Consider the following 13,048-nt stretch of genomic DNA (forward strand, 5'->3'; position numbering starts at 1 on the left):
CTCCCCGCCACCATCTGCTGAATGCAAGAGAAACTTCCAGGTTTACTGAAAGGTAAATTTGATCTCTACAGCTTCAAACTTTGAGGTACAAGGAATGGCCGGGTTCAGGCAACTTGTAGGAATGTGGGAACTGGGCCTGAGCAAGCACCGGGCAGCACAGCTCTGCAGGGCTCTCTCCCATGCCCGTGCCCAGACACTGACAGAAATGTTCTGTCTCCTGCTGGCCTACTGTCCAGGGCCCACATAGATGGAATAGGAAACCTGACACAGAAACCTGCTGCAGAGTTGTCTCCCGAAGCTAAAAGGTGAGCTAGCACATCTGAGCCAGGCATACAGGCCAGCAAAAACCAGCAGCGTTGTGAGCACTGTCACGCACAGACACGTGCCAGCAAAGATTTGCACTGTTCCCAAAAGCACATCTGAAGATGGAAGAATCCAGGCAAGTAACTTTCACCCCTTCCACCTCAGCTTTCTCCAGCCTCACACTCAGCAATTCCTCCTCCAGCAGAGTTTCCCAATCACCAGCTGATCTTGCGGGGCTTTAGAGCAAGCCTGTTCTGCACCATGTGCTACCTCCTTTAGAGAGGAAGGCCTCGGGAAGGGGGTCTAATACCTGACAGCAGTTGGCAAACTTTAGTTTGGACTTAAATCCTTACTCTCCATCACATTTAACTTTCTCAGAAATGTTTGAGATTTTTGTGTCACAGACAGAGGACTGACAGCTGAGGACCGGGGCTTTAAACGCTTTTTGGACGGCACTTCAGAATCTGTTTGGGTTTGAAATGTGGAGGGGAGAGGGGATTGCTGTTCTTCTGCCCTACAAAACAGAGTCAGAAGCAATGGCTGGGATCTGTCATTGTTGTAAATGTGGCTTTATTTACTTTTTCCTAAAACAAGTTGTCTAGGGGATAGCGCATGAAAGAAAGGGCATGCCTGTTCAGAGGCTCCATTTGCAAATCATTAACAACAGCACTAGCAGCTATGTGGAGGTACTTGAGTGTGAGCCTGGCTATATTTCATTCTGTTAGTTTAAATGTGAGGTCAGAGCCCTAGGGAGACAATAAAGGAGAAGTGTTAATATGCCATGTGAATAAGGAACCATGATTAATCTCCCTACATCTGATGAGTAATTGACTCTTTCTTGAAACTCTTAAATAAACACTAATAAGCGCCGAGCAGACAGCGTACGTACCACTGCCATCTAGCAGGCTGCGCTGGGGCTCGCTGCTGTGCTGCCGGGGCCGTGCTGCTGGGAGCTGACAGGCCTTTATTTTCAGCTCTAGTGCCAGCAGCAAGAGAAGGCCTGGACCACAAAAGGACACCAAAGTGGCCGCGCCACAATTTTGCAACTCGTTTTCCAGCCGTGCCCACCTCCTCCAGTCGAAGTTGAGAGGTTCGGCTCAGCCTCCTGGGGGCTGTCCGTAGGACCGGGAGCCACGCTGCACGTCTGGGGTTTGGGGAAACCGCTGAGCATTTTATTTACTAGGTCCTGCCATCTGAAAGACCTCGGCTTTGTTCCCAAGACTGTGTGCACTCGGTCGTCCTTTTTTCAGAGCAAAATTACAGAAACACGGGACAGTTACAGCCGCTGCCCTTGGGAGATGCTCCTCGTGGCTCTGGAGACCAAACCCTGCAACAGCGGTGACCACTAACGGCACAGCCCAGGAGCTCCGATAGCTAGGCACGGTTACCAGGCCCCTCTGGTATCAGCTGATAAACTGCAGGGGCGTCAAGAAGCGAGCTGTAAGCACTGTACTGGGGAAAGCACGCTGGAAGACAGGTGTCAGATAGCTCCGAGGAGAATACTGACATTCCAGTTTTATGTTCAGCCTTGGGAAAAAAAAAGCGTCAAGAAGGGCTGAAAATTCTCCATGCTCCCACTCTGTGTGCTGGGACTTACCGATGCTCCTGAGGGGAAAGGAGTATGGGATGGGAGTGGGTCCTGTGAGTTAGGCAACTGCAAGTGCAGCCAAAAGGTCAGAGCTCGGTTAATGTTCTGTCTGCGGAGCAAGCCCCGAGAGACCCAAGCTGACTGGCGTGTCATCTTACTCCCCAAATGGGGAAATGCCCACGCTGCAGCATGTGAGCGCTGAGCGCTCCCGCTGTGGAGCCAGATGAAGCCCTGCAGCTATTGGACTCAAGACCCTGTTGGTGTCTTCAATACTGGTGTCAGTCTTTGCTTGTGTGATCATAATCATTTGCATTTGTGCTCAAGCATAGTGGGTAACCTGAATTGCTGTTACATTCCTGGTTATTCATTTTGAAAGAGCAAGGTGTAAAATTCATAGCAAGCATTCAGATCATTACGATGTTAAGCCAGGTAACCTAGTCCATAGGTTTTGTGAAAGGAGATATATTCAAACTGTTGTTTCTTTCTTGGTTATGTGTTTTGCAAGAACAAAGTGTGAAATCTGTAGTAAGTATGCACTCAGATTGGTATAATATTAACCTCTAATCTTGTCCACAGGGATGAAGAGTGAAGTTTGGGATGAGTGTATATTCAGGCTGTGTTCATGTTAACCCTAATACTCCAGCCTGCAGGGGCAGGGGGTGGAGTTTGTAAAGGTAACAGTGCAGAGGAGTCCTGGTCCCTGGCCCTGCAGGGCAGCAGGTGGAATCTGAGTAAGTGCACGCACCCCTTGTCGCAATATTCAGCTCCGTAGCCTGGTCAGGGGTGGGGTCTGTGACGGGTACGTGCCCAAACCGTGACGCTAGCCCCTGCAACATGACTCCAGGACAGGGTGACATTTTAGTAAGAGTACTGTTACAGTACTAATCCCTGCTGTCTGGTGCACACAGAGGAAGTTTACAACTGATGTATATTAAGATCATGATGAGGCTGAAAGAGTTCATAATGGTTTCACATTCATAGCATTCTTCACGATGTGCTTTGCAGAGGTGAGGGGTGCAATTGATTGGCCATAAATTGCAGGGCTTACTGCAGCCTCACATAAGCACCAAGTTAGGTTGTACGTGAGCACTGAATAAATTCATGCATGAGCACCCAATTAATTTATGCATGAAAGGACAATTAATTTTTGCATAAACACGCAACTAGTTCATGCATGCATGCCCAAATACTTTAGGCCCAAGCACCTGATTAGTATATGCATGAGCAGCCAGTTAATTTACACATGAGCATCCAACTGTTACACACACGGGTGACGCACTGGGCGTAAATGGTAGTTTGGGTAAGAGGGGCTGCCAGGGGGACCTGTGTGGGAGAAGGCCATGATCACGGATGGTTCCCCCTGGCTCCGAAAACAGTGTGAGCCAACTCCTTCCCGTGCCTGAACTCCAGTCAGTCGGTGTTGGTTTAGACGTTTGTGTTAGTTGGCACTAAGTTAAACTAAGTAAAAGCTCCCCAAGCCGAGACTGTTTTGCCAGCACCGAACGTCTGCAGGCAGACTGCACAAGGATTAGAAGGGGTGTCACGGATGCTGGCACACTTGGCAGAGAGCTGTGTAGGCAAGTCAGCAGGAAATGCTGAGGGATTTGCAGCTCTGACATCTGTCCCTGAGTTATGACCTGAAACTAACCCTTTCTCAGAAAAGAAAGGCGAAGGAGGAGCAAGTGGGACTCCCAACAACTGGGAACTGTGTGCTCAGATGCTCTCAGCAGAGACTCTGTGCACTTTGCTAGCCACTGAACAGGGTGAACAGAAAGGGAAAGGGATTTTCTTTAAACGTTTTGAATGGATTTAATCCATGATGTATTCCATAACTCCCATGCTACTGGCATGGAGGGATGAGCAATGTGGGTGGGAATCCTTGCGGGGCGCATGGGGTGAAGTGCATATGATGGTGCTCTGTCAGCCTGGCAAAATGTGGGTCGGGGTAAAGGGGTCAGCCTGCCCTGGCATGAGGCAACCTTATGAGCGGCGCATTTAAGAAATGGCAGGAATCGGGGGCAGCTTTTTCAGGCTATCATTTGGGATACAGAAAAAGACAGCAAGTAGCAGCCACATGCTGATGCTATTCTGTCTCTGTGGCCCAAATTCCACTCGCAGTTAGTGTAAAGTGCCAAAACCAGCTCAGAAGCAGCTGTGAATTGCTGAGTGACCACAGTAGGGCTGCAGCATTCACACAAAACCTGTGAAATCTCAGAAGGGTTAACAAAAGCAAATTGGCTCTAACTGAACAATACTGCAGTCTCTGTCCCTGCCTGCCTTAGTTTTTTTTTCTTCCAAAAAAGAATCTTAATAATTGCCTTTCAGAAATTCCCAGCTCTGATCCATGTTCCTCATGGAAGGAGGTAAAAATGTAAAAATAAACCAATATATAAACGGCATATAAGTAATGAAACAGGATCCACATATTTCATACGAAATTAAATGGGCTCAATTTGACATATTCATTACAACAAAAATTACTCTTGTGACTTTATTTCCTGCTGCAGCTCTCTCACTTTACCTGTCAATTTTAATTTCACTGTTTGCTGGAGGTTCAGGTTCTCCAGCAAAAATGCGCAATTCTGCGAAGACGAAGTTCAGTGACAAGCAGTGCCATTCTGCAGGGGGCCAAGCACATTGATCTCGCCTCAGCTGGGCTTTTTAAACGCGCATAAAGAAGCCCTACTGATTGGACAGGTTTGAGGTATCCAGCATTTAAAATGCTGAGTTAGAACCCTTTGGTTCAAGTTTGCCGTGAGCTAAACTAGCAAGTGATTTCACTTTCTCTAAGTTTTTCCTGCAAGCGTAATTGAAAGAGAAGCCTTGCCCTCTTCCTGATCATTCCCTCAATGCCTGGTGCATATACAGTGCTTGTTAACCAACAGATACTATTTTTAAACTACAGTGACATTCATCGTGCTGGGGCAGGCTGAGCAAGACCGAGACCAAGGCTGGTGAGGACAGCCAGCTCTGAGTTGTGGCTGCAGCTGGAACAAGGTGAGGATCAGCTCCTTCACAGTTAACAGCCAAAGCTGACAGACTCGATGCTTGGAGCTCCTGTAGCCAGGAGCAGACTGGGGAATTTCTGCTGTGTTACCTAGTGGTGGCACAAAAAAGCAGCATCTCAAAAGGGACTGAAAATTTCAGACTGTACTTCTGGTCCCTTGTTGCTGAGGTTTCAGAACTTGATCCCCAGGAGACTGTGTAATACCAGAATGCAAAACAAAATACAGCTATGGATCAAGCAGAACGTGTGTAGTACTGCCCGTAAGGATCTGAAAGTACCTAGTCTAAGCCAAATATAGACTTCTTCTGTACATCCTTTAATCTTACAAGACATAATACTTGCACTTTTTCTCATTTCTAAGGGGGACCAGTGTCAGCTAACTCTCCTGCTGGGGATACCTCTTTCCAGATTACGTGCATGTGTAACTAGGTAGAGCAGAATTTAATAGCTGCCCTAGTCTTTTGTCAGCAAGATTTCCCAAACTCTTCCTACGACTTCCAGCAGCTCTGTGGTAGCCAGGCACTACGTGCCTATGCTGCACTGAGATCCATGCAGCACGTTTCGGCTTCTTCCTGCTCTCTCAGGCAGCTGCCATTAGCCACATGCCTGAACAGCATCAGGACTTTCCCACTCCAGCTGATGCAAGCACAGAGGAGCCAAGGACAGTGAGTTATCATAACCCAGATAAAAGGTTACCAGCACCTCTGTGTAGCTGGCAGCTGCCACTTTTAAATTATGAGATAATTTAGAAAGGGTACACACTTCGCTCAAGAAGGACACATAGGTCCTCCTCAGGCAGACGGTAAAGGTGTCCCTATCCCCTTCTTGTCCTGTCAGATGCAGAAAAACCTTGGCTTGAGAATCTGCCAGGATATAGATGTTCTCCTCAAATTAAAGTACTTTGTATTTCACTCCTGCCCCTGGTAGCAGCTGGACAAATTGGAGCAAAACACCTGACAGAGCACTTGTAGCAGACAAGGCCAATAAAAGCCATCAATCTTCAAAGTCTGGAACAGTAGGAAAAGTCACTGGCTCCGAGACCCTTACAAACAGCACTTTATCAGGTGGGACCAGAGCCTAAATCTACTCCAGCGAAGAAGAAGATTTAAAAGAGATCCCTTCAATCAGCATATCACGTAAGACAGCAAACACTCTCAAAGTATGCAAGAACAATGTTGTCTAAGGGCAGTGTCCTTACCTGCCACTGGTAAGAGAAAAGACATCGGAGGTTCTTCCGAGTCAACTGCTTTTTCAGAAAGTCAAAATTCTCACCAATTTCAGGAGCAAAGTAGCAACAGACAGGATTCCTTTGCAAAGCCTGTCTTCCTTGCATTCCCCAAGCATTCTCTCTGTGGATCTTCTCTCACAATCCAAGCTCCCACATGGTGTGTGCTTCTGGGAGGTGGGTAATGGGCTACTCTGGTGCTCTGTTACCCCCAAAGGGGTGAGAAATGTGTACAGCTGGATTCTGCTGCCTAAGAAGACTGCCCAACAAACCCAGGTGTTAGTCCTGAGCCTGCTGCCTGTGACTGAGAGTGCTTTGATGGTCCTGGCCCCTTGTTAGTGTTACAGCTGTTGCTCCATTCCATACTGTGTAGGACAAACCCCAGCTCAGCTTCATCAATTCACCAGGATCCCACTTTTTGCAAACAGAAGGGAGCATGTGGGCCAGCTGGGAACCTACACACCAACAGGACACACAATCTGGATAAGCAGAGGGCCACAAACCACAGCTTGGCGTGCCATGTTCCCATGTGTAATTCAGACACGTTTAGAGGCCCAAAGGTAAGAATAGTGACTAATGGCTTCCCAGCGTCAGAGCACACTGCACTGGCTGCAACTGAGTGAACGTGGTTGCTCTCGGCTAGCCACCCCAGCCCCTCCTCCCTGTCTCCCCCTTGATGTCATCCCTACCCTAGTTTGCTGCCGTAAGCGTTACTAATGGCTTCTTCCTAAACAAGAAGAGAGGCACGGGCCTGTTTCTAACTGATGTCTGTGGCAGAATTCACCTCCAGAATCTACATGATTGCAATTGCTACAGGAACTCCTACCTGTATTCGGCAACCCCTCCTGCATGCTTCTTCATGGCTGTATCAGAGCTCATCCCGTAGAAGAGTTTCACCTTCTTACCATTCTTTTCCATAATCTCTCCAGCACACTGGTCGTGGCCTGCAAACATTCCTCCAAGCATGACAAAATCAGCACCGGCTCCTGTGATCAGCAGAGTGACATGTAAGGGAATGGAAAGAGGGTGAAAGACAAAGCAAGAACACAGTGGCCTCCAAAAACAATAGCCAGCCCTGAGCACTTTGGTACAGACAGTCCCCTCCTGTATCGCACGCAGCAAACTGAAGAATTGAAACACAGCAAATTCTACTTCTCTGACACTTTAAATGGAAAGAAGCAGCACCTCCTGTGACATTTTGGCATATCTAGTCTTGCTTGGAAAACTGGCTTTTACTCTTAGGAGCGTGAGGTGACCCATCCATGAAACAAAGTATTTTCCTGCCCAGACCCTCTGCTTCTTTCATGTGTCAGAACAGGCCTCCCCTCTGCTCAGCTTCTTCCCAGAACTGGTAAAAGAACATGGATATAAACCTCCCTTCATAGAAAGCAGATGAGCCTGAACTAACCCCACCCCGTTACGAACACGTCCAAACTCTGGGGAGATCCCAGGCTTGGCAAGTCTGGCATTTAGGATTTGGTCTGATCTCTGCCACTACTCAAACAGTATCACCGGACCTTGAGATCTGGAAAGTGAGATCACTATCAAATCTACACAGCCTCTGCCATCCGTTCAAAAGCTCTGTACACAAACCTGAATTTGGGACTATTTTGGTCTTAGAACACACAACAGCTGTGGAGCGTGCTTTGATTTATAAAGCCAGTTCCCTCCCTCCTCCCCTTCTCCAAAAAGCAGACCTAGCAGCACTGCCTGGGAGCAGGGCACCCAGCTGCTCCACTGACCTCACCTCCCTTTGCCTCGTTGTTGTTAGAAAGGAACGGTAAAGGGATTGTAAAGGGATATTCAAAATGAGGCTTATGCAAAAGTGCTGAGCACATCACAAGCAGTATTTATAGGCAGGCATCCATTCAGGTGTCCTGCCTGAGTTCTCTTGTTGTAGACGGCTACTTTAAAGCCTCGGTTTTGTTCCTGCCTGATAGTACTATTAACTTGCCAAAACCAAAGGGAATGCCCACCCTTTAAGACATTCTCAAGTTATTGGTGGGCAGCTCCTGTTGTTACCTGGCACACTCTTGCTCCACATTCAAAAAAAAATAAGTACTCTGGTAAATCAGGTTGGTGTCTCCTTGAAGGATGGAGGAAAACAACGTGATGAAGAAGGGATAGACTTGGGATCAAGGTTTCAAAGAGGGCTTTTAAACAAGTCAAAGGCCTGCCAAAGGACACCAGACTCTACCTTGCCAATACCATCCCCTGATCCCCATTTCATAGAACCACAGAATGGTTTGGGTTGGAAGAGGCCTCAAAGACCACCCAGTTCCATCCCCCCTGCCATGGGCAGGGACACCTCCCACCAGACCAGGTTGCCCAAGGCCCCATCCAGCCTGGCCTTGAACACCTCCAGGGATGGGGCATCCACAGCTGCTCTGGGCAGCCTGTGCCAGTGCCTCACCACCCTCTGAGTACAGAATTTCCTCCTAATATCTAATCTAAACCTAACCTCTTTTAGTTCAAAGCCATTACCCCTTGTCCTATCACTACCCTCCCTGACAAAGAGTCCCTCCCCAGCTTTCCTGTAGGCCCCCTTTAGCTACTGGAAGATTGTTATAAGGTCTCCCTGGAGTCTTCTCTTCTCCAGGCTGAACAACCCCAACTCCCTCAGCCTGTCTTCATGGCCCTCCTCTGGACTCATTCTAACAGGTCCATGTCCTTCTTGTGCTGGGGGCCCAGAGCTGAACACAGGACTCCAGGTAGGGTCTCATGAGTGCACAATGAACACCTTGCACCTTCCTCGCCCTGCTGGCCACACTTCTTTTGATGCAGCCCAGGATATGGCTGGCTTTCTGGGCTACAAGTGCACCTTGCTGGCTCATGTTGAGCTTCTCATCAAACAATGGTGTTATAGGCTCATCAGCCTATATTTCTAGTTGGGATTGCCCTGACCCAGGTGCAGGACCTTGCACTTGACCTTGTTGCTGCTAGAAGGTCTCCCCAGGGCCTTCTCTTCTCCAGGCTGATCAACCCCAACTGCCTCAAGCCTGTCCCGGTCCCTCTGGATGGCAGCCCTTCCCTCCAGCATGTCAATCACACCATGCAGCTTGGTGTTGTTTGCAAATTTGCTGAGGATGCACTCAATCTCACTGTCCACATTGCCAACAAAGATGTTAAATAATACTGGTCCCAGTACACACCCCTGAGGAACACCACATGTCACCAGTTTCCACTTGGACTTCAAGCCACTGACTGCAACTCTTTGACTGCAACCATCCAGCCAATTCCTTACCCACCAAGTGGTCCATCCATCAAATCCATGTCTCTCTAATTTAGAGACAAGGATAACATGGGGGACAGTGCCAAATGCTTTGCACAAATCCAGGCAGATGATGTCAGTTGCTCTTCCCTTATCCACCAATGCTGCAACCCCATCATAAAAGGCTGCCAAATTTGTCAGGCGCAACTTGCCCTTAGTGACACCCTGTTGGCTGTCACCAGTCACCCCTCTGTTCTCCCTCTGCCTTTGCATAGTTTCCAGGAGGATCTGCTCCATGACCTTGCCAAGCACAGAGGTGAGACTGACTGGCCTGTAGTTTCCCAGGTCTTTTTTTTAAAAACAGAGGTTGTATTTCCCCTTTTCCAGTCACTGTAAACTTCACTGGACTGCCACAACGTCTCAAATATAATGGTTAGTAGCTTAGCAAATTAATAATTTCTATTTCTATCTCTGATTGTGGGTCTCACAGCCTCTACATTATTAGTGCCAAAAAGACAAATGAAATCTACACTTCAGGATCACAGAATTCTGCTTCTTGCCCACCTAAGTATCACCTATTGTTCTTCTTTTGACTGTGTATTTTGGGAGGAAAGCAAACATGTTTGAATTACAGGACTGAAACTCTCCCAACTTAAGTAACTCTTTCAAACTGTAATATAATTCAGCAAGTCCTTCCAAGAAAAGACACATTACTACAAATGCAGGCCAGAGCTCTGCCTGGGGAGGACACCCCCATTGAGCCCTATGCTGTACCTGGGGTGATTTTGCTCATTCACATCTCACAGAGCCTTCTCTTTCATGCCATCAGAGAAGAGGTGTGCTGAAGCCAGCCCAGTCTTGCATCACTCACACAATCCTGCTGGAACTTGATGGAGTCCATCAGGTGTCTTCTGCATGCCTGATAATACAAGTTACTGATAACCAGATTAGCTCTGCACAAATTCACGTGGAATCAGCCTAGATCTGTAGCTTGGCCAGCCCTCAGGCAGATACAGTATAACAGTGCCTGGACTACAGCTGGCCCCGGAAAAAACATTCACCTGTGCTCCAGCTGAGGCACTGAGCCTTTGCAACAGCAGGTGTACAGACACAGCTTTCAAAATCAGGGAAAAAAGCCAGCATGATCTGTCAGGTATATTTTGGAACCAGTTTCTTCCCAGCTGACTTTGCCATCTGATTTTTCCTCCCTTTTCATTCTCTGCTGCTATATCCCTTCTCACCACTGCTGAAAGGAACAGCTATAGTATGTTTAAGATGCTGGCGCAGGATTCAAAAAGCACATTCTGTTCCTGGCTGTGTCACAAAAAGATATGTGACCTCAGGCGACTGAATTTAGCATTTCTGTGCTTTGACTTCCCGCCTTTAAAAATGGAGACAGTAGTGCCTCCCTGGGGCATTCTGAGAAATGCATTCACGTTATCAGCCTTTCCAAGGATACAGCTATGCGAGCCATCCTAGAGGTCAACACAAGGTTCTTTCAAGCTTTCAGAACACCTCTTTTTTCCCTGACCAACCTACATCTTTTCCATTACCATCTCCAATACCCAGATCAGTGTCATCTTCAGTTTCCCAAATCCACAAGTGGTTTCTATGCAGAAATTCTGGAATTCCAGCAGTCTTTCCTGAAGCATCTGTAACTCCATGCATTTTTGTCCCCTAACTTCAGTTTCTCTGCTCCTTGCCTTTTTGGCTTCTACCTTGTTTCCCCTGTCAAAATGCCCAATCTACCTTTGATTCCTGTCACCAGTAGATTGTAGAGCTTCTCAGCATCTTCATGTATTTTCACAACTCTTTGGTTGCACTCAGTCCCCTCCACCCGTCCCCTTTTCTCATGGTCTTGCCTCCCTCAGTCACACCTTAAGCCATTGTTCAATGCTACTCTTCACATCTAGGACTTTCTCACACTTTTCGACGTCCAAATGGCTGCCTTGCCACTGCTTTATAATGAGCACCTCAACGGCCCTTCCATGGACTTTACAATGATCCACCAAGAAGAGATGGCATAATCCGTAAGATGGTTAACCAAAAGCCCTCTTTGGGTCTCTTGTCCATCCTTTACCCAGGCCTCCATCCCCAGATGCTTATTTTGCCATCCACCTTTAATAAAAGCCCACCTGGCTCCAGCTAGTTGGATATCCATAGGGTGGCTGCCTCAGTTACACATAACCAGCTATGGTAAGCCTCGGGGTTATCTCCACCAGTTCCAACCCTGTACCTGTGGCACACAGGTCAGACTGATTTGTCTGGCCTACTGTGAGAGTACAACTACTGCCTGTACAATCTTAAGTTTCTAATGCTCTTCCTCTGCCAGGGAAAATCTGTGGTATCATTCAAACATACCGCTGTGAATCCCAGCACCACCTGGCACACAGCAAGGCCAGAATCTATCCTTAAACGGGTTTCAGGCAAGCCTCTGTTCAGTATAGCCCAAAGAGATAAAAGGGACCCTTCAGACTTGCTATAAACATTACAAAGGAAAACATCTAAAAGACTTTGAAGTTGCTTCCTGTTGTTCTGACTCCTGGGAATGCTCTTGTTGAAGACAGACCTTTTCCAAGGCCAGGTTTCTGTGCAGGCAGCTCGGAATGCAGTGAGAATGCAGTGCTGGTTCACGACGTCCTGGCGACACCAGCACGAACCACGACGAGCTGAGGAGCCAGAGGAAGCCAGACCGAACACAGCCCTCGCTGCAGGCAGCAGGATGTCAGAGTGGGCTGGCCTGAGCTGAAGAGAGGCTGAGTGTTTTTTTCACACAGTCTTGTCAGAGGGTGGATGCTGCTGTTCAGTTATGTCAGAATCGCCCAGCTGAAAGTATCGATCCCTATGTCACATCACCCACTGGGTAACACAAGGGTCCTGTGAAATCCTGTGGCAGAGCCAATTCCTTGTTGGTAGCATCCACTCGTGGGTAGTACTTAAAATCCCCTAGTTACATCTTCCTTGTCATCTGACCTGTCTAAAACCAGGAGCTGTCAGCAAACTTTGTGACAGATTTCAGCTTCAAGACTTCCAGGAGGCTCGATTTTTTTTTCTTGGCAGGTTTGTAATTTCAGTTTAGGCCTGACCCTCCTTCCCATGCTTGCAAAGCTTCTTGCTGAGCAGAATTCTGTATCGTAATGTGCTCTGCCTTGTATCGTACCGCCCTGAAATCTCAATGAAAGACTGTGCTGTCCTACTGTATTCCGGGCACTACCCTGCTATGACATCTCCAGAGGGTCTGATTTTTTGGCAGAGTATCTTTAAGTGTCCTGTCAGCCCAGGATGCATTTATTCCCTTGTTCACATGAAGAGCAGAAACAATGTTATGGCTAAGTGACAATCGTGACATTGACCCCCACACTGATGTAACTTTCATACCCAACAGAAAATACAGATTAAATTCTCTGTTCTATCAGCAAAAGCTGGTGCAATTTACTGAAGCTACTGGCATGAGAGCAAAGACTGTTAATTATTAACTTGGATGTTTTAGACATCTGCTCGGCTCTAAGAGATACAGTATAAATAAAATCTCATCTCTTCAAGTGGATAGCTGATCCCAAGAACATCTCTGGGAATCTGGCCTGCCTTTTTCTTTTGTTCTTCTGTCCAACACACATTCCACCATCTCTTCATTCATCCAGGCTCAGGTCAGGCAGATTTGGCAGTGTTACAATCTGCTTTGAACCCTACTCAGAAGAAATCCTTATCAGTTTT

The 13,048-nt window shown here is 47.6% G+C and overlaps 1 protein-coding gene across 1 annotated transcript in view; it reads right to left on the bottom strand.

The window, feature by feature from the left end:
- GMPR (guanosine monophosphate reductase) overlaps nucleotides 1-13,048 on the bottom strand; it is a 41,126-nt gene that overhangs the window by 5,238 nt on the left and 22,840 nt on the right. Inside the window, exon 8 of the mRNA XM_083826854.1 lies at nucleotides 6,950-7,109. Within this exon, the coding sequence (XP_083682980.1) occupies nucleotides 6,950-7,109 (160 nt within the window). The remainder of the gene's footprint in view (nucleotides 1-6,949; nucleotides 7,110-13,048) is intronic.

The sequence above is a fragment of the Anser anser genome (genome assembly GCF_964211835.1).
Source record: "Anser anser genome assembly, chromosome: 2".
Taxonomy (NCBI): domain Eukaryota; kingdom Metazoa; phylum Chordata; class Aves; order Anseriformes; family Anatidae; genus Anser; species Anser anser.